Source organism: Abramis brama (genome assembly GCF_963993115.1).
Source record: "Abramis brama genome assembly, chromosome: 1".
In the NCBI taxonomy this organism is placed as follows: domain Eukaryota; kingdom Metazoa; phylum Chordata; class Actinopteri; order Cypriniformes; family Leuciscidae; genus Abramis; species Abramis brama.
This window is the reverse complement of record NC_139963.1, coordinates 26,111,542-26,138,011: the sequence shown is the minus strand read 5'-3', so window position 1 is coordinate 26,138,011 and position 26,470 is coordinate 26,111,542. Positions and strand designations below refer to the sequence as shown.

The 26,470-nt window shown below is 37.8% G+C and overlaps 1 protein-coding gene across 3 annotated transcripts in view; it reads right to left on the bottom strand.

Moving 5' to 3' along the window:
* Positions 1-26,470, bottom strand: part of znf385c (zinc finger protein 385C) — a 106,741-nt gene that overhangs the window by 41,533 nt on the left and 38,738 nt on the right. Inside the window, exon 1 of one of the 3 annotated variants that reach the window (XM_084124976.1) lies at positions 10,094-10,324. The exons of the other annotated variants lie outside the window; for them this stretch is intronic. Within the exon in view, the coding sequence (XP_083981102.1) occupies positions 10,094-10,103 (10 nt within the window). The 5' untranslated portion in view covers positions 10,104-10,324. Of the gene's footprint in view, positions 1-10,093; positions 10,325-26,470 lie in introns of those variants that run through there. 3 annotated transcript variants of the gene reach the window in all.

Sequence of the window (26,470 nt, the reverse complement as noted above, 5' to 3'; positions counted from 1 at the left end):
AGCATTGTGGTTCATTAGTAAGCAGGTGTTCAGTTTTTATCTTTTTGCATATCTATTTATGGGTTGAATAGATGCAGCATCTCTTGAAGGACGTAATGTCATTGAAATGTCCCTTCCCACTCGCCCTATTTCCGGCGTGTGAATGTGTTTTTTTTAGTCTGCTTTCGCATTTTATCAGAGATCCTGGCTAATGAGTTGGGAGCTGAATTTGGCAGCAGTGGTCTGTAATTGTTTTAAATAAGCCTCATGCGTCATGCCAAATAATGGCAGTTCAATGAAGACATTAATCTACACAAGCACATCTGTGAGACTTCATTTACCGTCCTCCCCCTCGTGACATCAACCGCGCGCCGCTATAAACGGTCCCCGCGGTCCCTCTGCTAACTGAAGACATGTCGACTTATTAAACAGCCTTTTGGTGATTTAACTGAAGAACCGCACAAAGCGTAACACTTCTGACATTCATTTCACTCTAATCTGTCCATCTCTCTGTTCTTTCTCCTCTGTTCTCTCCTCTGTCCCGATCTCTCTCTCTCTTTTGAAACGGGGAACGTACTGAATGCTAAAAAAGGCATTGCCTTTTTAGCATAAATGAGTAAAATTACAGTGGTATGATTAGGGCTGGGTGATATAATAAAAAAAGGCTTTTCAATATTTTTCAGTCTTTAGATTACATTTAATAAATATCTCAATGCGCATTTCATCTAAAATGACATAAAGGGTCATTTTCCTCCACTTTTTTTTGCAAGCCGAGACCAATAGAGGGAATGCGTCTATTTAGCATTTTGATACAATTCATTTCATTGTAAATTATTTTATCTGCATAACAATTTAAGTAAAAGGCTGTGCTTCAATAGAAGCAAGTATCCAACCTCTTGTACAAAGGAGTTTGCATGATCAGAGTATAAAACATGTTTTTAATTTTAAGATTTCCAATGTGATCTCAGAACCTTTGGACTCCATTATATTATTACTAAAAAAAAATTTAGGCAATTTTTGAGGGATAACAAAATGAATCAAATTACTCAAATGATCGACTTGAACAAATTCACTGAAATGTTTAAAAACAAATTCCCTGTTTAAAATCATTAAAGTGCATTAAAATTATGCTTATATACACACAAACATCAAAATCAATGTGAATATCTGCTTAATCATCCGGGCCTAGAGATGATGACACACACACACACACACACACACACACACACACACACACACACACACACACACACTTTATGTATCCACTGACTGGCCTATCAGTGCTGTGGTGTTAGACAACACAACACAGAAGAGAGGAATACAGAGAGAGGCAAATACACACTTACACACTCACGTACACAGCTGCCACTATCTATTGTATTTGTAATTGGGTAATCTGCTAATCATAGTGCTGACTGATCATCAGTTACTCGAGTTTAACCTACATTTTGGGGTCAAATTAATCAGACACAAAAAGTTAGTCAACTCTGTCTAGATATTAACTCTTTCCCCGCCAGCATAAAAAAAAAAAAAAGTTGCCAGCCATTTTTGATCATTTTCACCAAAATGTTGTGGCCCCCAGAACATTTTGTTGTATTAATATCTGAACATACAATGTATAAAAAAGAATCGACAGAGCTTTAAAAAAAAAAAAATCATTCTAGCTTCGTGCATTCTTTTTTTTATCAACACTTGAATGTGGATGTTTCATTGAAAAAACAAAAACATTTTGAACAAAAAGCTGAGAAAATCTAGTTTTTGTCAAAGACTACGTCGGGATCGAATTCAGAATGATGATCAAAACATAAATGGAGTAGATCATGTCCATCAACACCCCTAAAGCTTGCACCGTCCTATCCCCCTTCATGGGTTCGACATTTCATTCAGTAACATTAGGCAGTTTTGATTTATATAATGTTTAATGTTTGATGATTGCATTAGCTTACATGTGCGTAAGCAATGCTTTTTATCGCTCGTTTCTGCTTCTTCTCCGCCTGTGTTTTGATCTGGAGCTTCTGTACTCTTTCAGAAGATGCGTAATAGCGCCCCCTACAGTATAACAGTGAAAATTTTGTCAATGGCGGGGAAAGAGTTAATAATATGCCTAATAAGTTTTGATTAGGTCAGAGGAACATACAGCACAAGAATATGAAGATCTGAAAACAAGGCAATTTCGAAATGTTTTCATTTTTATATGTACATCACCTCTGGGACCTTGAACATAAAATCAGCAAATGTCAATCTCATGAACATGAAGGTTAAATATGTACATAGATGTACAGAAACACACATGCATAAGTGTGCACATTCACACACACACGCTGTCAAGGTGATGCATTGACTTCACCTTCAGGCAGTAGATTTGGGCAGACAGAGCGCATCAGAGCCAATACAATGCTCACTATAGTGATAGAAGATGTTGTCTCTCTCTTTCTCACACACACTCAACATCAGAGTTTCCTTTTCACCCACTCTATTCTTCTGTAGCCTTGCTGTATCTCAGAGGGAATATATTCCCCACCACGTTAAGTGAAATGACCTTCCTTGTAACAGAGACTCGGACAGATCTAAGCGGTCATATTCTTTTCTCTCTCTCTCTCATATACACGCATTTAAACACATCAAACACTGATAATATCATATTTGGTTGCATAACTAGTACCGGCCAATCTTTATCAGTTGTATCAGATCCAGAACTAAGCCAATCAAGCCATCTCCAGACTAAGAGGCTTATGGGCTTAGCTGACTTAAACCAGACATTAAACTAGACTACATCCTAAGTGACTAGCTGGCTAATTACTTTTCTGTCTTAAAGCTTTAGTCATGCTTCTAAAGAGCACAGACTTTGTAAAGAAAGGCTAACCAATTAACCCTTTAAGGGTTAGTTCAACCAGAAATCACATTTCCGGATTTTTCTCTGTGAAACATTAAAGGAGACATTTTAAAGAATGTTCCTACCATTTTTTTAATTAAGTGAAAGATTTAATGGCCAATCAATCCCCAAAGAGAGAGAAAATTATACCAAGGCTGCATTTATTTCTTAAAAATTATAGTAAAAACAGTAATACTGTGAAATATTTTTTCTTAATAATATAAAGATTTAATATAAGTCTATTTAAATTTTAAGTCTATAATATATTTCAAAATGTAATTTATTCCTGTGATGACAAAGCTGAATTTTCAGCATCATTAATCCAGTCTTCAGAGTGACACAATATGATAATTTACTTATTATTATTATTTTTTTGTAAAAAAATTTGAAAACAGTTGTTCTGTCAAATATTTTTGTGGAAACCATAATATATATTTTTTTTTTCAAGATTCCTTTATCAATAGAAGGTTCAAAAGAACAATTTGTTTGAAATAGAAATCTTTAACGTTATCAAAGTCTTTACTGTCCCTTTTGATTAATTTAATGCAATTTAATACTTGCTGAAAAAAATAATAATTTCCTTTTAAAAAAATCTTACTAACCCAAACATTTATACAGTAGTGTATGTAGTTTACATTTAAAAATGTTTCACAACTTTAAATTTCTCAGCACTATCTAGTGTAATTGCCATCTAGTGGCATTTTCATATTTTAAGTTTTATAATATACCATGTATCAAAAACTAATATTAAATTGTCAACCATTTTATTTTAATTAAGTTTTAGAATCATGAAAATGTATTCAAGTTTCATTTCATTTTTTCCCAGTTATGATAGAATGATATGGTAAAAGAGCAGCGTGAACATTCTTCAAAACATCTCATTTTGTTTTCCACAGAAGAAAGATGGGTTTAGAACGACATGAGGCTGAGCTAATGATAGAGAGGAGAGGAGAGGAGAGGAGAGGAGAGGAGAGGAGAGGCCCGGCCCATGGGCAGTACTGACCTTCTTTGCAGGAGCCTAAAGACAGAATTACCTCTCCAGACCCCCCTCTCCCTCCTGTCCGGAGCCACGGGTGTGATGCTTTTTCTAGGCCACCGCACACACCTCCAGCATCCCACAGTGCACCAATGTATCAATGTGGCCAACACAACAAAACAATGCTGTGTGTGTGCGTGCGTGCACATGACAGAGTGTGAACGTTATCGCTGTTGTTCCCTCCCCCTCCTCCACTCGTTCTCTCTCCAGGGACATTTGTAGACGAAATAGCTGCCCTTCCAAAATCCCCAAATTACCCCCAATCAACCCTGCCCTTCCACTTTCTGATCCTTCTGTGTGCGCATATGTGTGTGCGCGCAATGAGCATACGTGGGCTATTAGCACTCAAGGAGAACTCGTCAGACCCAACACCCCTGTAAAGGGCCTTTAGAGAACACTGGCACCACTGTCTTATCCAGCAGGGGAGCAGTTAGACCTCTTGCTGCCCTTAATGACCTCCATGATCACTATGAGTCAAGGCAAAGCATAGATAACAGTGGCCGGATGTCAAAGTCACCTTCCCGCAAGCGACGGGAGGAACCAAAAAGGCTAGTTGGCCTTGAGGATGGGGACGAAGGGTACTATTTTCGCTATGCTGGCTCGAACTGGTCCTGCGGCAACTCTGTTGCCCCCTCTGGGCTCAGTTACTACAACGAAACTGTGGCACCAAAATGGCTCCCACTGCAGAGACGATGCGAGAGGATAAATGATTTGGCGCTGTGGTGAGGACTTGCTCACTTGTGTTTGTGCATGTGTGAGGGAGAAAGAACTGACAAGGTGACAAAGAACTACTGGCAGAACGTCTCTTAATTTGTCAACATCAATGTAAACAGCTCGATGTTACCACTGGGGCGACAATCTAACATTACAACAAATAATATGCTTGCTTTTATTAAAGAAACAGCTGATATCATTTAGAGTCAGCGTGAATTAAAATTGCCCTATTTATTTTTATAACGGCCTTTTTTTTGGCCTAATTTAACAGTTTATGTTTTTTTTGTTTTTTAAAGGGACAAAATGGTCTTCATTACATTTCATCAAAATATATAAAGTTAAGACAAAACTTTTTTCACTTCTGAAAAGATTATCAAAAAAATAATGTTAACCAATATAGCAAAATAGCTATAAGCATTCTTTTAGGCTGCTGTAATGGGAAATGCAGGCTTTATAAAATATTGGCAATAGTTAACACAGTAATTTAATGGTTATTAGATTAACATTAATGCAATAAAGGCTACGGCAATAATAGCAAATTATAGATGCTCTCGAGGGAGAACTTGACCTTTAGCCTTCATGTCCCATCCACCATCTCGAGCCCCAGCAGCTAGAGGCTCAAATAAATATGATTCCTGGGACATTTCTTCCTCTCCACAATTGACTGCAAACTTGCTTTCAGGTTTCAGGTCTTACTTTATTCTGGTGTGCAACATCAACTTTAAAGGGTGCAATCAATTCCTGATGGATCCAATTCCCAATCTCATCCTAATTTTTTTAAAAACTGAATATTCAGTATCATGCGTAAATTCAATACATTGCACTCTGGAAGTAAAATAGATTGCAAATGCTCTTTCGTGCTGACTTTAAATTTAGATCTTACAACAAAATTCAATTAAATGTGATTTAAATAATTTAAAAATAAAATATTAGCAAAAGTTTGTGGTCAGAGATTAACTATGCAGTTTATGCATTACACTGATCAAAAGAGACAGTTAAGACATTTATAATATTACAAAAAATTACCTTTCAAATATTTGCTGTTCTATTTAACTTTCTATTCATCAAAGAATCCTGAAAAAATCAACATTGATAATTATCAGAAATGTTTCTTGAAGCAGCAAATCAGCATATTAGATTGATTTCTAAAGGATCATGTGACACTGAAGAGTAATGATGCTGAAAATTCAGCTTTGACATCACAGGAATAAATCTCATTTTAAAATTTATTAAAATAAAAAAGCAGTTATTTGAAATTGCTATAATATTTCACAATATTACTGTTTCTGATCAATTAAATGCAGCCTTGCTGAGCATAAGAGATTTCTTTTAAAAACATTATCAACCCCAAACTTTTCAACAGTAGTGTAAAAAATAAATAAATGTCATGATTCATCACATTATTCTAAAAGACCTATACAACTGCTATTCCTTTCTGCTGATTTAAGACCACAGGAACAATGAACCAATAACATCATTACCATACAACAGCAATCCAATTAAATTCAATCCGTAAAAACAAACTAGTTCCTCCCTTCATTATTTTGCGCCATATATATTTTGTTGGACTAGGAAATACGTCACATTACAGAAGTTAAATGCATTGCAGATGCTGTTTCATGCCGTTTTAAATGGTTAATTCAACGTTTAACTTAATTCAGCCACTTCATCTTAAAACGTGATGGTCAGTCTAGCAAGTAAAAGCTGAATCTCTAACCACCCCATTACTGCAGCTCTAGAGTCTAGACTACACACCAGACAAACACACACAAACTTACACAAACAGACACTATTGTTGTGGTTGGGCTAGGAAAAACTTAATCCTAAAATCACTGTGCGCACATGGGCGTACACACACACACACACACATTCTCTTAAGCTGGGATGGAAGAAGCCGATCTACTGTGGATGAAAGACATTCCTTATCATCAGCTGCCTCATAAAGGAACTGGAATAGAAGGTATTTACTCAGCGAGACAGAGAGAGAGAGAGAGAGAGAGAGAGAGAGAGAGAGAGAGAGAGAGAGAGACGCAGCACTGAGCTGCTTCAAAGATTGTCACACTCTAATCAGAGAGAGAGAGAGAGAGAAAGAGAGAGTAAGTTCTTCCATTTCAGGTTAAATCCTTGTTTCATCCTGCATCTCTCTGTCTCTCTCCCCGGGTCATGAAGTCAAGTGCCGTATGAGTCCGTGTTCAGCTCATCGTTTGTACATATGTTTTGATAAACATTCACATACATACATTGATAGACGGTCATTTTTGGTCTCGTAACCCCTGCTGAGAGCATATGCCTTACCCTCTTGTCATTGTGACACACACACACACTTACACACAAGCACTTCAGACGAACTGACAGGCCAATCAAGCCCATGCTGTCATTTCATTTTAATGACTTGCCCTGTCACTCATTCGCTGTTCTACAGGGAGCAGACGCACACTCACAGTCACTGCGTCACTAAATAGATGAGTTGAATATAACCTCCATTACCGAAGGAGAGGCTCCGGCGAGCCGAAAAACAAAACCCAAGAAAGGAACGCGGCTTTCAGACTGTTTGCTCTGGATGTCGGTTTAACATGACGCATCAGTGCTCTACATTGTGTGTTCATCGACTGATAAATTGCGGGGTGGTAAATATTTGGAGGACACGCTGAAAGCCAAAATGTAAAAAGACCAGAAAACGGAAATGTAACAGTGTCGGAATTTCCAAGGTGCTGATTTTGATGAGGGCAGCAACAGCAAATTTATAGAAATGCAGTAAGTCTTTGAAGAATGGTGCAAGAATCTGGATCAAATCTCTATCAAAAAACTGCATAACTCAAACTCTAAAATCTGATTGGATGAGCCACGTTCAAAGTCACTAAAAATTACTATATAAAGACATGACGTCACATTCCATATTACACGTTCACTGTAAACAACCTTACTATCAAAAACTGTGGCAGAAAAAAATCACAGCAATTATTAAAAATAATTTTGACAGTTTATTTAACATATTTTCCCTCATAACCAGACCTTTAGGAACATTAAATTACTCTCTGTTTTCATACCGCAAATATTTTTTCTAATAAAAACAATATTTGTGAATAAAATGTCTTACATTGAGTTTGCAGTGTTTCAGTAGGGCCTTCCTATAGAGTGCTGTAGTAATATGCGGCTGGCAAAGAGCATTCGCTTAAAGGATGGTATTACCGCATTCCCCACACTTACAAACACACGGGCTGGGGCGCTGCCACGACAACTGAAACCATGACAGTGAGAGGGGGGTTGAGAAAACAGCCAAAAAATCCAATGATCACGGTGTGACTTCGGCCCAGAGAGAAGCACACACTCGCATTCGTACACCTCCATAATTACAGAGGAGAATGTTCGAGACAGAGACAGACAGATAAGATTTTAATTAGCAGCTGATTTATGCAAAACATTCTGTCGTGTACATTTTTTTTTTTTTTTACAATCGTATGCCAAAAGCACATAAAATACTGACCAAGCTAACACTAAGAAGTGATGGTCAAGGTATAGCCAATGCATGTAATTTAAATAAAATGTTGTTCCAGACTGTTAAAGAATGTCAAGGGCATGACCTTTGTCCCCATAACCTGAGCTACATTCACAGATAATTCACGCCTGAGAGTAGGTGATGGATTATTTACATACAGACATGTCCGCTTGATGCTGATCATCTATAAGTGCTGATTTCAGACTAACTGTGAGTGAAAGCTTGTGCCATTTCATGCTGCAGCTTTCTCTCCTTTTTCCCTCCTCTCTTTGTCTCCATCTTCCTTGGATTTAATCTGAGCGTCTTTATTTAAACAGCTTTGTGTTTTCGGTGTAACTTTGTGTAGCTGTGTAACATCTGTGTGTCTTTTTGTCCGTGTTGCTAAGCGGACAGGGCAGTGGTATCTAGTTAATAATGAGAGCAATTGAGAGCAAGGAGGTGAGAAGGACATTTAAATCTTTCCTGCTTCCTTTCATTTATATTTACAAAAGCCTCGCTCACAAAAACCTAAATGATGGATTCTAGAATTAAAAATTACAATTACAACAAAAATGTCAAGACACAGCAATTCTGTGTAAGTGACATTCAATGAAAAACATAAATACAAAAATAACTCCAATAGAATTAAAACACTTTTTTTTTTACAAATAAAAACAAAAATAACATATACAAAAGACAATAAAAAACAAACGATATATTTTTTAAAAATACTACAAATACATCTAAAGCACACAGTTTATTAAAAACAATTAAATCACCAACAACGAAATGGAAACCGTGCACCGTGATGAAATGCATAAACAAATGGCTTCGATCCCAACGAAATTCATGACCTAAGAAAAATAAAAAACTCAAACGATTTCCTTAAATGAGCTGCGTTATTGATAAAGCATTTCCAGCGCGTGCAGGATCAATCCTTTATCATTTTTAATTTTCCGCTCCGCTGCTTTGAGCTCTTGTGAGGAAGACCAGGTGCTTTGAGATTCAAAATGCCCTTTAAAGGAGGATTTTAAAGAATAAATTATTTTAGCAGAAAACTATTTTTTTGTTGTTGCATGAATTAAAAAGAAAAACATCTTAAAATAAGATAAGTTGTGATTTGTAGCCTACAGGATTTAATAGTGGCGGCGAATAAATGACATCTTATCAGGTCGTTATATATTTTTTAAACGCATGTTTGTTCACAAAATATTTTCACGATGCGTAAATGAAAAAAATATAATTTCTGCATTGCTGTAGTAGCTACCTCGCTGCAGGACCAGTGAGCGAGAGAGAGAGAGAGAGAGAGGAGAGAGAGAGAGAGAGAGAGAGAGCACAAAAGTTTTTTTAATGTCATTCCAATGCGCTCGGCCGTGTCACGAGAGATGAACAAAACTTACACAGCATTCTCTTTATCATCCCTCGTTCGCTCATATTTTTTTTTTGTCTCAGTGCATCGGTCTCTCGCACTACAGAGGTCAACTGTGAAGGGAAACGTGTGTTTGAGGACCATGGCACCTGCTACTAATTAAACCGGGATTGCGGGTCCAAAAATATTTTAGTTGTTAAAAGACCGGGCTTTTACAGGTGTTGACTGGACCAAACGTCACTCTAGTTAAGCGGCTAACAGACACTGAAGGCCGTTTGATGGCATGCGTATGACAGTCGCACGCGCATCTGCCAGCGTCTCGTGCAACCAAATATGCCACACACACAATCACAGATCTCACACACTCACTTCTGGAGCTTCTCGGCTTCTAGAAAATTCTACATCGTCTGCCTTATATTTCTTGTGAAGTTTTCGTTTTTAGCCTAATTTCGTATCGATGAGGCAACACCTCGACTAAAAAGCGTTGCGCGTGCCGGTGGTCAGTGCGCATACTAGAGCAAGGACTTTGGGCACGAGAGGCATCTTCAACGCAGAACAAGCGTGACACTATTACCACATTTAAAGACTTATTATACAGAATATGCCACGAACACAAATACAATAATATCTCTATTGGAACTGACTTACCGATAAGCATGTTGTGGAAAAAATATCCTGGTTTCCAAAAAGAAACCAACAAAAAGACAAAAAAGCAGCGCAGGAAAATCAGAAGGGTTAATAAATATTCTCCGACAGTTCGATATGTGACTTTTCCCCTCAGATTTCTCACTCTTCGATGAGTCTCACTCTTGTTTCTGGTCCTAGAGTTGATGTGTCAGAAGGAACGTTACACACGCGCGCAGTGCTCCGCTGATCTGCGCGCCCTCGACGAGGAGGAGGAGGAGGAGGAGGGAGAGTATGATCGACAGTCTTTTACCCCCATCTACACCCCCACCACCTTCTCTCTCTCGCTCTTTTTGCTGCCTGCCGCTTAACCTGAACGAACGGCACAGATGGGAAAATTAGCTGGTGCTATTTTCTCCTTTCATGGTCCTTGATTTCGGCTAAATAATTCTGTGTGCGTTATCTGTGAAGGGGGTGGTATTTTTCTACCTACAATGATTCTAGATAATTTAGTAGACATAGGATACTCTCAATGATACATTTACATGGATTAAAACTAAACCATAGGCAATTATGAAGAAAAAAATATGTTTGTTTTGTATTACATATCAAGTGGGATACTGCATTTATACAACAATCATGTAATTGTTTCAGACAAAACCCGGACGGTTAAGGCCTGTTCACACCAAGAACGGTAACTGTAAAGATCACTATAGCTTTAAATGGTCACTTTAAATGGTAACACTTTCCAATAAGGTTCATTAGTTAACATTAGTTTGTCTTAACTAACATGAACAAACAATGAGCAATACATTTGTTACAGTATTTATTAATCTTTGTTAATGTTGGTTAATAAAAATCCAGCTGCTCATTGTTTGTTCACCATGCATTAACTAATTTTAACAAATACAAACTTTGATTTTAATAATGTATTAGTAAATGTTGAAATTAATATTAACTAATAAATGCTGTAGATGTATTGTTCATTCTTAGTTCATGTTAACTAATGTAGTTAACTAAATAACCTTATTGTAAAGTTTTACCCTATAAATTAACCATCTCTTTAAAGTTGGGTGGATTCTGATTGGCTGTCAATGTTTCTATCTTTCAAAAAATCGCTCTGAAAAGAATGTTCCAAAAGAAGCCAAAGTATCAAGCTGATCAAGCCAGTCTGGAACAGCATGTGAGTGGAGCGGCAGAGATTCACAATCACGTCATAAATAAACAGGTACAGGTATAGGCAACATTTAATAACTTACTTTGCAATCATTAAGAAATAGGTTAAGTACGCATATGTGTAGTATGAATACAATCAAGAGAAAGTACATTCAACATGTTGCCACTATAATGTGATCTACAATGACAGTCAGATTGCTTCACTAGCATTTAAAACTCTCCCTGAACTCATGGGATGCTCTGTTGAAAATGCACTGTACAAAAAACAACAACACCCTTCGCCTATGTTTCATAAATACTGCAAATTCGGACATACAACTCATGTCACATCTTTTCACCTACTATACAGTAGGGAAATAAGCATATTTAGACATTCTCCCATCTCAAATCAACCACTCTCCACAGAACAACCTGAAACACATACTTCATCTTTCAGGAACATTCCACTCCCTGTTCTGCACAACCGACATACTTTGATATAGAACGTTGTGAGGACAAACAAGTGAACTGAGACAAACCGTGAACCGTCAACCACCTGCCTGATCAGAAAAAAATTAACCAGTGTAGTCTGTGAATGATTGAGAGAGAACAGAAACCAAACAGGAAATGTTTCCGGAAATATTTTAGACCATATTCACATTACAAAATATGGCTTTATTTTTTCAATAAATCTGATGGCATTACAGCATGGTATCTCCATCAGTCCTCTGGGGCATTTTGGACCCCCTACTGGTGCCATAAACACCTCTCCCAGAGTTTCCCCTGGAGGTCTTTGTGTCTGTACTGGAGAGTGGACTGGGCTGTATTTGACAAATGACTAGAAAGAAAAGAGGTGCTCTTCATCTTTGTACAGATTATTCAATTATCTCTTTTTCTTTAACATACAGTTAAATCCCTGAAATGACCTTCCTGCATCATCTTTGCTTCCAGGTATGTACTGTGACCATGACTCCTCTCGCTCAACATATTACGTAATATTGTAGATATAGCACAAACAGTGATCCGATGTATGCCGGTTCTGTGTGCATATGTGTATGTGTTTCATTTTGCTCAGCCTGAAGCTCTGAAGCTCTGAGACATTAGCGGTGACAGCAGAGACAGCTGTGCCCTCTTCCTGCCAAAATACTTCCGCCATCCATCCATCCATCCATCCACACACACACACACACACATAGATTAGTGTTTGTCTGTGTGTTGTGCTCAAGTAAGAGAACAATTTAATATAATCAAATAAATGATTTGGCCTCTTTAAGAGCATCAAATTAGCATTTTCATCTCTCATTTTAGATAAAAGAACAGTTCGTCATTATTTATTTACCCTCAAGTTGTTTAAAAAATGTACTGTTATTCTTTTCCATGGAATATACACAAATAATTTGTGAGCTGTAGCGGACGTGCATGACTTCAGAAGAATCAGAATATAGAATCTCAGGTTTTTATCGTGTTCTAATAGTGTTTTTTAGTTCCATTGGAAATATGGAAATATTCTTTAGAAATTATTTTTTGTGTGTTTCAGCATTCAGATTTGGAACGACACAAGGGTGATCAAATGATTCCAAACTATGCCTTTAAACTAAAACCACATTCAAAAAAACATGTCTCAAGACCTGTAGCCACACAATTGCATGAGCAAATTGTAGAGAACATTGAGTACTTGTCAAAAGTTCTCAAAAGTCAAAACTGTTCCTGAATAATTTGAATAATTCAGCAATTAGTCTTCAAGCCTTCAGTTTTCCAGAGTGCAGTAGGGCGTATTACAAGAGGTGATGGGCAGGTGGAGGAGGAAGTGATTTACTCCTCCAGTAGCGTTAAGAGTCTATTACAGCTGCAGACAGACATTCAGAGCAGTATCATGACCTTAGCGTAGCGCTCAGTGGAAATCCTTTCAGCTGAAAACATAGCTGATGTAACTAAAGCAGCCTGCCAATCAATCCCATCATTCAGAACCATTGGAAAACATACAAACGCCATACATGCGCTTTTGCCAATACCTAAAATACAGTGAGCATTTCATTTCAAAGGGTCCTACTGCTGTGAGCTAGTCTTTGTTTTCTTGTTTCCTCTCATAATTTACTTGCACCTTTATTCCAAATGGCTGCTACGAGCACATGGTAGCGTCTCACTGCCTGGTAATGCTAGCCTCCTCCATCTGCCTCCTCAACACTTGCACAGGTCCAAGCGAATCTGACTAATAACACGGACTGTCAAACAGAAAAACTGCTGATTAAGTCAAGAGAGAGAAACTGGCAGCTTGAGATTTTCCAGGTTGATAAGATCCCATTTTGCTTAGGGAATGATAAAGCCGGACTCGCTGTTTTTTTTTACTGCCGTTCACCAGTTCAAATCGAAGCGTCTGAAAATTAATGCATCTGTTTGCATGGATTTTTTTTGGTGAATCGATCTATTTTTGTTTTTTTATATAAATTATATTACGAGACAAATTTACTATCATTATAACAAGTGCCTATTTAGAGCAGTACATACAAATATCTTAAAGTTACCCTGTAGTCAATAATTTTATCAATTAAAACTCATCTTTGATCACCAAAATGACACATTTAAAAAAATATTCCTTGAAAAAACATTCTTGCCTTGAAATAGCTTGAATGTAACTTTACACCCTTGCCTCATTTAGTATGCGCCGTTCTATGAATATGCAAATTAGCCCCGCCTCCAGTCACTCGCACCAGCCTCAGAGATCAACTCGTTGACGATCACACGTTGACCTGATTGGTTACAAGGTAATTTGTGACAGAAACACCAGCGATTTGAAACCGTGTTTTTGAGACAGTATTTGGTTCACTGCAGTTTTAAGGAGAAAATCCTCAGTAATGGTGTTGACTCATGAATTTGTACATGGTTTTCCTTTAGCGAATTAAAAATACCACATAGACATATGATTTTCACCACAGAGGGACTTTAATATATAAAGAGTTCTATGCAGATTATTTCCTTTATTTGCATGATTTTATTATTATTATTATTATAAGAAACATACATGAAGAGATTTGTGTAGATTTGAATTAGCAGCCAATGAATGCAAAACATTTGCTGTAATTAAGTGAATGTACATTTTGAACAAAACAAACTAAGAGATTTAATGCCACTAGCAATATGAATATCCGTGAGAGAAAGAGTTTTCACACACTTAACCTGGAAAATCGAAGTACAAAAAGGCTTACAACCTAAAGCAAACAACATCCCACAACTGTTGGCGCTCCCGCTGCATGACACTATGGAATAATGACAGGGGCTGGGGGGAGGACAAAGAGAGTGAATACATATGTGTATTTAGGGAGAGAATGGAAAAGAGAATGGAAAGAATGGAGTTTGAGTCTTAAGCACCTGGGAAAGAGAAGGAGAGAGAGAAAGAGAGACTGGAAAACCAGTAAAAAGAAGTCCATAAAGCAGAGGAAAATATGAGAGTAAAGGTCGAGCAAAGGAATGACTCTTGCAATCGTGCTATAAGACATTTGTTTTTGAGAATTTCTCTTGTGTTTAAGAAAGAAAGAGAAGGTCATACAGGTTTGGCATGGCATGAAGGTGAGTAAATGATGACGGCATTTTCATTTTTCAGTGAACTATTCCTTTAACTTCTGAAAAAGACTATTTGTGTGTGTGTGTGTGTGTGTGTGTGTGTGTGAGTGAGAGAGATTTATCACAGTCATGCGCAACATTACCCTACTTTGATTAGATGCTGAGATATATCCAACACACAGAAGCACACACACAGATAGGCTGTCTGCCAACATAGTGTCATATGGAGCTTGAGGTTGCTTCCTGCACATCATTTCCTGTGCTGGCCTGTCACTGCCCATCAGAGCACTGAAGAGATCTGACACTGACAAGAGCTGACAGAGGAAAAACACACACAACACAAACACTCCCTGACACCAACACACACATAAACAACAACACACTGAACACACACATACACACAGCACAGACCCTAACTCACACTACAACAACATATTCAAAACCCAACACAAACAGCATACACAAACATGTCAAGAAAAATCAAAATGAAGATATTATGACAATAAGCAACATCTACTAGAAGGTAATATTTTGATTAGAGTAGAGATGTCAGCAAAAATATAAAAAAAATGAAATAACATTACATTATATATGACATAAATATAAAACATATATATTAGAAATTTAAAGATATGAAGATTTCTATTTCAAATTAATGCTGTTCTTTTCAACTTTCTATTCATCACAAAGTCCTGAAGATAATTTATGTTTGTATTTCACAAAAATATTAAGTAGCACAACAATTTTTTGAATATAAAAAACTTTTTAATTTTTTTAAATAATAAGAAATGTTTTTTTGAGCAGCAAATCAGCATATTAGGATGATTTCTGAAGGATCATGTGACACTGAAGACTGGAGTAATTAAGATGAAAATTCAGCTGACATCCAAGGAATAAAATTACATTTTAAAATATATTCAAATATATAAAATATATTTTTTATATATTATATAATATTTCACACTACTGTATTTTTGACCGAATAAATGTAGCCTTGGTGAGCATAAACATTAAAAACAAAATGTCTTGACACGTCTTTCAAAAACATTAAAAAATAAATATTTAATAAATATATCAAGTATTTTTGTAATATACATATTTTTTATGATGCAGTAAAAGATGTACACAATATTATAAAAAATAATATAACAAAATAAATAGACATAAAAATAATTATGATACAAAATTATTTAAATAATGTTACACAATAAAACATGACGAATTGTGTGTCTATGGGAATTCAAATCCTTTCTCCAACATTCAAATGAACTCCCCATAATATGAGTGTCACAATGAATCTGAAGTGATTTGCTGAGAATGTAAAACCTGAATATTTCACAGCAGCATATTAGCCTGAGTCAAACACATACACTCCAGTGACCTGCGCTCAATGTCACACACAAGCACACACACTCGCACTGGACCCCTCTTTGTTCTGGGGCAGCATCTGTTTGGTCTGATAAAGGGATTAGGACATCCATTCCCCTGACCAGCCAATGGGGTTTAACCACACTGAGAATAACAGTGTGAGTTGAGTGTGTGTGATAGACGGCATCAGAAACAGAGAGGAAGACTAGAATCGTGCTGTACACAAGACTGTAATGTTTATTCTCACAGTGTGTGAGTGTAAATCCAGATTGTGCCATTTTTCGCCTGAATGAGAGAAATGATGAAATCCTAATTACACGCTACAGACATCACCCCAAGCAAAGTCTCGCTCAGTCAAGCGCTGCCCAATAAAACACGCGCTCAGAACCTTTAGCCTTCTCGACATTTCGCTCTCTGTCCTTCCTCTTCATCTGCATGAAAAGAGTTGTTGCGCAGCTAAAACATGAGAACAGCCATATGTATAATTGGGAAAATAATTCGATGTCAAGAAAGACACTCGCACACAAACTCCACTGCATACACACTGATGAACGGTAACGTGTAATAGAGTGGAGTGAGAAAGGCGTTTGTGATTTGTTCACTGTCGGTTTAGGGAATCATTGGCAGAGTTGCTGACAGGACACATTATATGCCCTTGTGATTTAAAACACAGATGATGATGATGACGGTGATGAGGAGACTGATGACAACAGCCATGATGTTGATGTTGATGATGTTAATGCCACTGTGATTTTTTTAGTAATAAATACTACTTCCCCCTCTCTCTGTCTCTTTCACCCTCTGTTCCTGTCGTTCTGCCATACTTTATCATTAACTGCAGCCACCCGGAGCAGCCAACCGGAAAATTTCCATCATGAAACACTAACTCATCTGCATATTACAGCCCTATTCGCTCACTACCCGTGCATAAATTAATACATGAATAACAATGAAAGACCCAGTGTCTCTCTCTGAACCGAATGTGACGTTCCTTTGGTAAAATGTTACGCTGTAAAATCTCCTCATGCTTGAATGTGCTCCAAGGTTGAATCCATATACTGTACTTTGTGTGTGTGCGTTGTGCTTCATTTGTCCGACCTCTAGTTTTACATCTTAATAATCCGCAATTGTACAGGACACTACATTAAAGCAGACGTGTGATATTTTTGTGCCATTAAAATGCTGTACTTTTTGTGCACAGTAAGCTATTGTTGAATTCCTGAAGACTGTAAAAAGCTTTGCTGTTTGTTGGCAGTGGCCCAACCCAGCAGCACTGGATCAACCAATGGTGTGAGTTTGGGGCGGGGCTACCTGTTTGACAGACCAATCGCAGATAGGGGGCAGTAGGAATGTCATAAATGTAGAAATTCTGTTTGATGGTGTAAATAAATAAATACAATGAAATCACACACAGCAGTTTTACCAACAATTCAAACGTTCTAGAATAAGAAAAAGTATAAGTTGTTATTATTTCATTTCATCAAAATTAAATCATTATTTTTGTGGCATTATTATAGTGGCACAAAAATTACATCATCTTTAAAGAAAAAAATTGTTGGACAGAGAAAAACAGACTAGTAAACTCTTCCATCTTGCTCTCAGAGAACTGACAAGAGACCAAGTGAAGAGTAATAGGGTGAAATGATGAAAGAGAGAAGCTGTGAATAATCGAACGAAAAATGGTGATAAAAGAGGAAAGTCGGAAGAAGAGAGAGAGAGAGAGAGAGAGAGAGAGAGAGAGAGAGAGAGAGAGAGAGAGAGAGAGGTACTTTGGAATGGCAGAAAAAACGCAGCTGTGCAGACACACTCATGCAGAAAATTTCAGACTTTAATAAATCACACACACACAGTCACTATAATCCAATACCTCATGCTGCATTAGAGGAGACCAGAGACGGACATCATGAAAGACAGAGAAAGACAGACGCTGGACCAGCATAAACATGCAAAACACAAATCCACAACACACACAGATGAAGCACTGTACCAAAAAATACCAGCATGTGTTCACTAAAACATTGGTATAAATGATACACACACACACACATGCGTATATATGCTATTTAGCAGACGTCTTTCATTCAAAGATCTTCACAATACAACACACAATTCTATACCCTTGAAGATTCTTCAGGTTAAGGGTACTTGTTAAAGGTCACCATTAGTAATTTGGTTTTTCAACAACCAATGCAAATACCAATTTCAAGAGAGCATGGTGGCTGATGACAATATGGCCAATATGGCCATGACATTTAAAGTAACTATTTTATAAATAATTAATAAATTGATTAATATTTTTCAATGATCAAATGTAGTAATTTAATAAAATTGTATATAGTTACTATTACAATACATACAGTTGTGGTCAGAATTATTGGCACCCCTGGTAAATATGATCAAAGATGGCTGTAAAAATAAATCTGCATTGTTTTTCGCAAAAATCTAACCTTTCATTGAAATCAAATAATTGAAAGTGGGGGGGGAAAAGTCACATTATGAAATAAATGTTTTTCTTCAAAACATGTTGGCCACAATTATTAGCACACCTAGAATTTCTTATGAGTAAAATATCTCTGAAGTATATTCCCATTAATATTTACATTTATTAGCACACCAGGGTGACTAGGAACATGAAATTGTCTAGCTATGACTTCTTGTTTCACAGGAGTTTAAATATGAGGAAACACAAAGGCCAAATTCCCTTAATCATTCATCACAATGAGTAAAACCCAAGAATACAGTTCTGATGTGCAGCAAAAGATTGTTGAGCTTCACAAAATAGAGAGTGGCTATTAGAAAATAGCTAAAGCATTGAACATTCCCATTTCCACAATCAGGGCGATAATTAAAAAGTTCAAATCAACTAAAGATGTTATGAATCTGCCTGGAAGAGGAAAAGTGTCTATATTGTCTTAATGCACACAGCGAATAGGAATGTTTGAGTGGCCAAAGACTCTCAAAGGATCACAGATGGAGAATTGCAGAGATTAGTTGAGTCTTGGGGTCAAAAAAATAAAAATAATAAAAATAAAAATATATATATACACTGTAAAAAATTTCCAAACCTCCCAAATCAAACATTTCAAGTGACTGATAACATCAAATTTTTTCAATTGGCCCAAGTGAAATTCTTGTTGCAATAGTCTGTTAACATTGGCTCAATGAGAAATAATACGTCAGACTAATTGAAAAATTTAGATGTTATCGGTCACTTGAAATCTTTGACTTGGGGATGTAATTTTTTTTTACAGTGTATATATATATACAAATAAATATAGCTGCGAGCAGCGATTGCGGGCCCAAGCCGGTGGCACCGCCACCCTGGTGCCTTTAGTTACACTAAAGGCACCGGGGTGGCGGTGTCACCATCTTGGGCCCTCCATCGCTGCTCGCAGCTATATTTATTTGTATATATATATATATATATATATATATATATATATATATATATATATATATCAGACAAGTAATATTCTCTGTCTTGTCACTTAGTACTTCACTCACGTTCCAATATTGAAGGGAAAAATTATCCTTTTCACATGCGCAAAAATGTGTCACACAATGTGTCACAAGTCTGAATAACCCTCACAACCCTAACATATTTATATATAAATACAATAGGCCTACCTGATTTTGAACACAAGAGGGCAGCATAGCACTATGAATGACTTGATTTATTTATTTTTTGGACTAAACAACTATTCTGGCTGTTTTTAAACTTAACTTAAACATAATTCTTAAATTTAAAAAAAAAAGAATAAAATGGGTTTAGTTCTGATATTTGTATAATTTTATATAGAAATAAATGGTGTACAATTACATTTTTAGAAGATATGAGGCTTTTAGTGTTTCCTTTTTTGACATTCCTTTAAACCCTCGCCATAGCAAAACCGTTTGAGATATTTAATATCCGTTCACAATTTAGCATCATAATGTATTTTCATCATGTTGAAAAAGTTTGGTGTGAATAAAATAAACCACTAAAGCCTTGGTTATACTTTCGCCTGGCTCCGCAGCGCGAGTCTCCGCAGACTGCGCGCGCACCTCCGCAAACGGACGAGGCGTTTATACTTGACGCGCTCGCCGTTGTACTATTCTTTGAAACGACAGGGGGCGACTCGAGTAATTGTCCTCTAAACCATCAGGAATCAGCGGTGAGAAGAAGAAAGCTATACACACGTGACAATGTTTATTTTACACCACTACCAATACCACACTACAAAAAGAATCATGTAAAACCCAGTAAACCCTGAGATTATTACTTGTGACAATAAAACAAAATATATGGATATGAGAACTAAATTAATCTCTTACATATTTTCTAATTTCACTAAACATTTCATTAAGTTTCGTGAACATTTTTATTAAACATGGACCTTTATGTTCATTAAAAATACTTTTTATGCTATTGTATGCTCATTTTTTAAATGTAATCAACTCATTTAGACGTGCAAACTGGGTGCCGGTGTGGTGAGACGTTCGAGCTCGGCCAGATTCGGCTCGAAGTCGTTCATCTTCGGATGCGCGCCGCGCGCGTTGTTACAAAAAATATCGCGCACACCGCCAGGCGAAATTGGGTCTTGCGAACCCAACGCGCACGACCGCCCACACCGCAATGACGTCATTTTTGCCGCGCGCACCTTCGCGCTCGTGTGGACGCGTCGAGTATAAACCAGGCTTTAGGAGGAGTAGCTAAAAACTTAGAGTATGAAATATCAAAAAAAATCTACATTCAAACCAAAATATCTGACTTCCTGTTGGTCGGAGCTAATGACTGTAAATTAGAAAGTTGTCCGGCTCGATGAGACCAATATACGTACAGATTTTTGTAACTGTGGGTAAAAGTAACCCCCCCACTTTTGTCAAAAACATTTTGAAAGTGACACACTTCCTGCTACCAGTTGGTGGCGCTATAACTTTGACTCACAATAGTTACATCCATCTGATCGGCCTCTTACTACGAACACACTGCTGAAGTTTCATCAAGATCAGTTAATGTATGCAGAAGTTATACCACTTCGTGTTTCTCTTTTCTCGCCATAAATTCGTGTCCCCGCCACGGCCAAACCGTTCAAGATATCAAAAATCCGTCCGCAATTTAGCATCCTCAATGTCTTGACTTCATGCTGACCGAGTTTGGAGGCGATTGGATGAATTCTCTAGGAGGAGTACATCAAATTCCACAGCATGCGTTTTTCAAACAACCCATAATAGGCGACTTCCTGTTGGGCTGGCGTAAAACTTGACCGAGGGAAAGTTGTTCGGCCCGATGAGATCTATATGTGTACCGATTTTCATATTAATTCATGCAAGCGGGTTTGATATAAAAAAATAATAATAATCCTTCCGGAAACAATAGGGCCTTCGCCCTTTCAGGGCTTGGGCCCTAATTAAAACAACCCCTGCATCGCCACACGTTGTTTGGGAGGGTTCCCAAACAACATGTGGAAAAATGCTCCTCGCTCATCCAAAAACAAACTCCAGCACATTCAGTTCTCAGACACGACTGGAACTTCAAAAGGGACCGGATTTTATGGTCAGATGAAACTTAAGAATAGTTTTTTGGCAGAAAACCCACCAGATGGGTTTGGTGCAAACAGGGATAAAAAAAAGTACCCCATGCCCACATTTAAATACACTGCTGGATTTTTAATGTTGTAGGCCTATTTTTTTTGCTGGAGGTCCTGGACATCTTATTCAGATACATAGTATCATGGCTTCTATCAAATACCAACAGATAAAAAATCAAAACCTGACGGCCTCTGCTAGAAATCTTATAATGGGTCATGGTTGGATCATCCATCAGGACAACGATCCAAAACAAACATCAAAAACAACAAAAAAATGTGTCACTGAGTACAAAATGAAGCTTCTGCCATGACCATCCCATGGCATGGTCTCTGATCTCTTGTCAGGTGTTCTCCAAACTCATCAGGCATTATAGGAGAAGACTCAGAGATGTTATCTTGGCAAAAAGAGGTTGCAGAAAGTATTAAATAAAAGGGTGCAAATAATTGTGGCCTACGGGTTTTGGAAAAGTATTTATTTCAAAATTTTTCAGCTCTTAGTTGGGATCGAAGCTGAAATTGTTGTGTTAGCAGACTGATCTTTACTCACACATGCACAGCAGAACTACTATGTACCACTATTTAGTGCATTTGTCCAGGGGCAGCCTGAGAAAAGACTGCCAATCTCAGCAGTCATATTACCTAACATACCCATGATGCACCTTTCTGGGGATTAGGTTGGTGAGGGTATTGAGATAAGGGGAAGGACAGATAAGAATGAGGTGAAATGAAGAATGAGAGAGAAGAGTTGGAAAATAAAGAGAAAAGGGTAGAAGGGGAAATATGTTTTAAAATGGATGGGGTGAGGTAAAATGGTCTGTCAGCTAGAGTGGACCGTTAACAGTGTGGACAAAAGCAGATGCTCTGAGGGATTTAAACAGTACAGTCTTATTAGCAAATGTTTATATATGCATACAATCCAAACACAAAAAAAATTAAAAATTAAAAGCTAAGCTAATTTTGGCACAAAATAAAAGATAGACATGATGCCCTCTGCATGCACATATCGCGTGTGTGTGTGTGTGTGTGTGTGTGTGTGTGTGTGTGTGTGTGTGCAGTCATGCTGATTATGTGGGTTTCGGTACAGGGGCCTGGAGGAATCAACAGAAGGTGAGCAGTGATAAGACTGTAACTGTGTGTGTGTGTGTGTGTGTGTGTGTGTGTGTGTGTGTGTGTGTGTCTCCGTAAATCAAGTTTCCAGGCTTTTGCCTTTCCCTACTGACATGAAAGTGAAATAAACACACACACACAAACATGTACCAACACAAATGCCTTTAATTCTTCTAAAATTGATTTCCAGTCTTACCATAGGCAATCTAGAATGTAGTTTTAATCGCTGACAAGTGGAATGATTTCTAAAATGTTTTAAGTACACTACAGTGAACTCTAGAATGCTACAGTCCTAGAACGCATATCAGTTATAGGCCCGGTTTCCCAGACAGGGTTTAGATTAAGCCAGGATTAGGCCTTACTTCAGTTAGGACATTTAAGTAGCCTTTATAACAGTGCCTTAGGAAAAAAAAACATTACTGGTGTGCATCTTGAGACAAAACAATGGCACTGACATATTTTATTATCTGTCAGTGCAAGTTGCTTTCAGTTAAAACAGCTCAAACATGCACTTTAGTCTGGGACTAATCTTAAGCTATGTCTGTGAAACCGGGGGTTAGTATACTAATACAATGCACTCATTTATTCATAAACTTTGTATATTATTAAAGTCCCTTTTAAGGACTTTTACTTGGCGGCCATATTTACAATGCCTCCGGGCAGCTATTTTGGGCATTCAAGACTATGGGCCCTATCATACACCCGGCGCAATGCAGCGCCAAGCGCGACGCAACTGTTTTTTGCTAGTTTCAGCCCGACGCAGTTATCATTTTCTCGTCCTGCGCCACGTTGTTTAAATAGCAAATGCATTTGCGCCTATTTGTGCGCCCATGGCGTGCTGGTCTGAAAACGAGGTGTGTTCAGGCGCACTGTTGGCGCGTTGCTATTCTGAGGCAACTGAAATAGACTGCGCCATTGACCAACAAAAACCTGGTCTAAAGTCCATGGCGCAGTTTTTTTAGTTTGTTAAATTTTTAGTTTTTTGACATAAACTGTCCCTTAAATGCTGTTTCTTATGCTCAAATAGCATTAAAAAAGCTTATCTATCAGCCAATGCACACGGGCAGTCCTAAGTGCGAGTCTCAGGTTTCTGTGGGAACCGGAGCTTCTAACGGCAGCTGCAGAGACGCAAAGACTTTTATTTAGAAGGAGGGACTAGGGGTGTAACGATACCCTCGTGTCACGATTCGATACATATCACGATACGATATTTTAAGACAAATGGTAAAAGGTTAACAGAAAATGTACTTTTGCTAAAAATGCTAAATTAGATTTTGCATTGGGTGTGGAAATGAATAGGCTTGGACTTTGTGCTGGTAACCCAATGCACAGGACAATGGTGACACCAGAATAAAAATATTAATGAGTAAAACATTATATAATAATCAACATTTTCTGGACCCCCAAATATTCCCCCATTGCATTTTTATACATTATATTCAACATTATAGTAGTTTAATGTAATACAGTAATTTTTATTTTGGGTGAACTATCCACAATACATATTGTTGCATTTTTGTATTGCGATATATTGTGACGGGATATATTGTGACACGATATATTGTTACACCCCTAGGAGGGACGTATCCTGCCATATTGCGCATTGCAGTTTTTCCCATTTATAAATAATAGGAGTGAACCGTCTTTCTATATCTATAGTCTTTGATATTATACAACAGTTCTCATGCGGCATCCCAGACAAGCTTCTGAGTCGGACTCTTTCTGCAGGTCTTTCTGAGTGAACCATTGAATAATTCACTCAAACGATTCATTCAAGCACACCGATTCATTCAGGAACGAAACAAGGCTGTGTCTAAAATAGCAAACTAGGTAGACATTTTTTTTCTTGTTGAATAAGCACTTTGTGACTGACAAAAAAGTATATTTTATATAGTATGCATGAGTGTAGGACCAATGAAATCCAGGGGTGCTTCTCAAGATCCCTCCTCGTCTCCTCGCTCCTCCGTCCTCCATCCTATGACCCGGAAACCGATCGAGCTCAGCCATCTTGAAGGACATATCAATTCTCTAATTGCACCGCACGGAGGCGAGGAGTGAGGAGGCTTCATGAGGAGTCATGAGTGAGGATAAACAGGTGCATCCTTTGCGTAAGAGCTTTATCGACTAAAATGTGACGCACGTATCAATTCTCCTCCCCCTTCACATCGGTCACAATCATTTTAATTTATACTTTACCTTTGCAGTTTATATAAACCACACATCTCACATATTTCAACAGGGTATCTTGCTTTATTATTATTTATTATGAATTTCTTAAATAACCAAACTAATACAACATAAGGGCAGATCCTTTGAGTGCTGCTGATGACGCTGTGAAGTGACGCTTTGTTAAATATTGTGAAGTATTCCAATGTATAAATAAGCTTTCCTTTGATTCCTCCGCCCTCCTTTTCTTTCCTTGCAGCCTTCCCTCTCATCCTACAGGGGGTGGAGCTGAGACGCGAGGAGAGAAAGCGAGGAAAGGAAACGAAGATGCACAAATAAGAATTGAGAAGCACCCCAGATATACCTAATCCGCCATGTTGGCTTTGTCATTTGAACTACAAGTGTCAGCTGGGTCGCTTCACGGCAATTCACAACTACTCTCCCATGGCCACATCCATTGCACACTTCAGAACCTCTCTGGAAGTAGAAGGTCAGCCTACTGTTTTATGAATACTGTGAATTCAAACATACAACACTTTCACGTACTGTTTTTCGACTACTATATAGTAGGGAAGTAAGCATATTCGGCCGCAGCCCAATTGATTGTCTTTATGAATTAATCATTTAATCATTCAATCAAATAATTAGTTTAAACAGATTTTTTTCAGGAATGAAACACTACTACTATGTGTTGCTCCGAGACATGCAGCGTCTTATGATGCTTTGCCTTCGTTTGGAAATGTATTTATCGGCGGAACAAAAATAGACAAAGTAATTGGCGATATTGTGCCTAAAATGTAAGCTATTGCTTAATTAAATGCTTAACTTGCTATATTGTGTGACTGGATACTGAACCCTGCTGTACAGTGTTCTCCACTTAAAATGAAAAACACATATACAAGTACTGAATCAGTCAGTCACTGTTTTGTGCATGTGGGGATGTGTATGCAAGCAGATGTGCGATACAGTATGTGTGTGTGGTTAGGCTTCAGGCATTGTTGTATGCTCATGGGAAAGGTTGTCCAGTTTAATTTGACTTCTATTATGCTGTCGGACACTAGCAGAATGGCTAATCAATGAGCCTTTATATCTTTGTGCTTGAATGCAAACACGCACACTCACACAGTGTGCATGTATGCATCTCAAAGGTTCTCCATAAACGCCTTGCACAAATGGGATCGGCATAGAGCTATCCCATTTAGAATCATGCTAAAACCCTGACACACACACACACACACAGCATAAAATCTAGCTGGCTCCGAGACTGTGAGTGCCTGTACCCCGTTGCTGAAGGGGGCGTCGCCACGTCGAGCATTTCCATGGTGAACATGTTTGGTTGCTATGTAATTATGATCTATTTGTATGAGAGCCTGCACCTGAAGTGGGTCTGACTGCTGCTCATATGATTGGCCGTGCATGCGTGTCTTTTTATGTGTAAGAATCAACAGCATGGAAGTTAGCTTTAATTTCACATTTG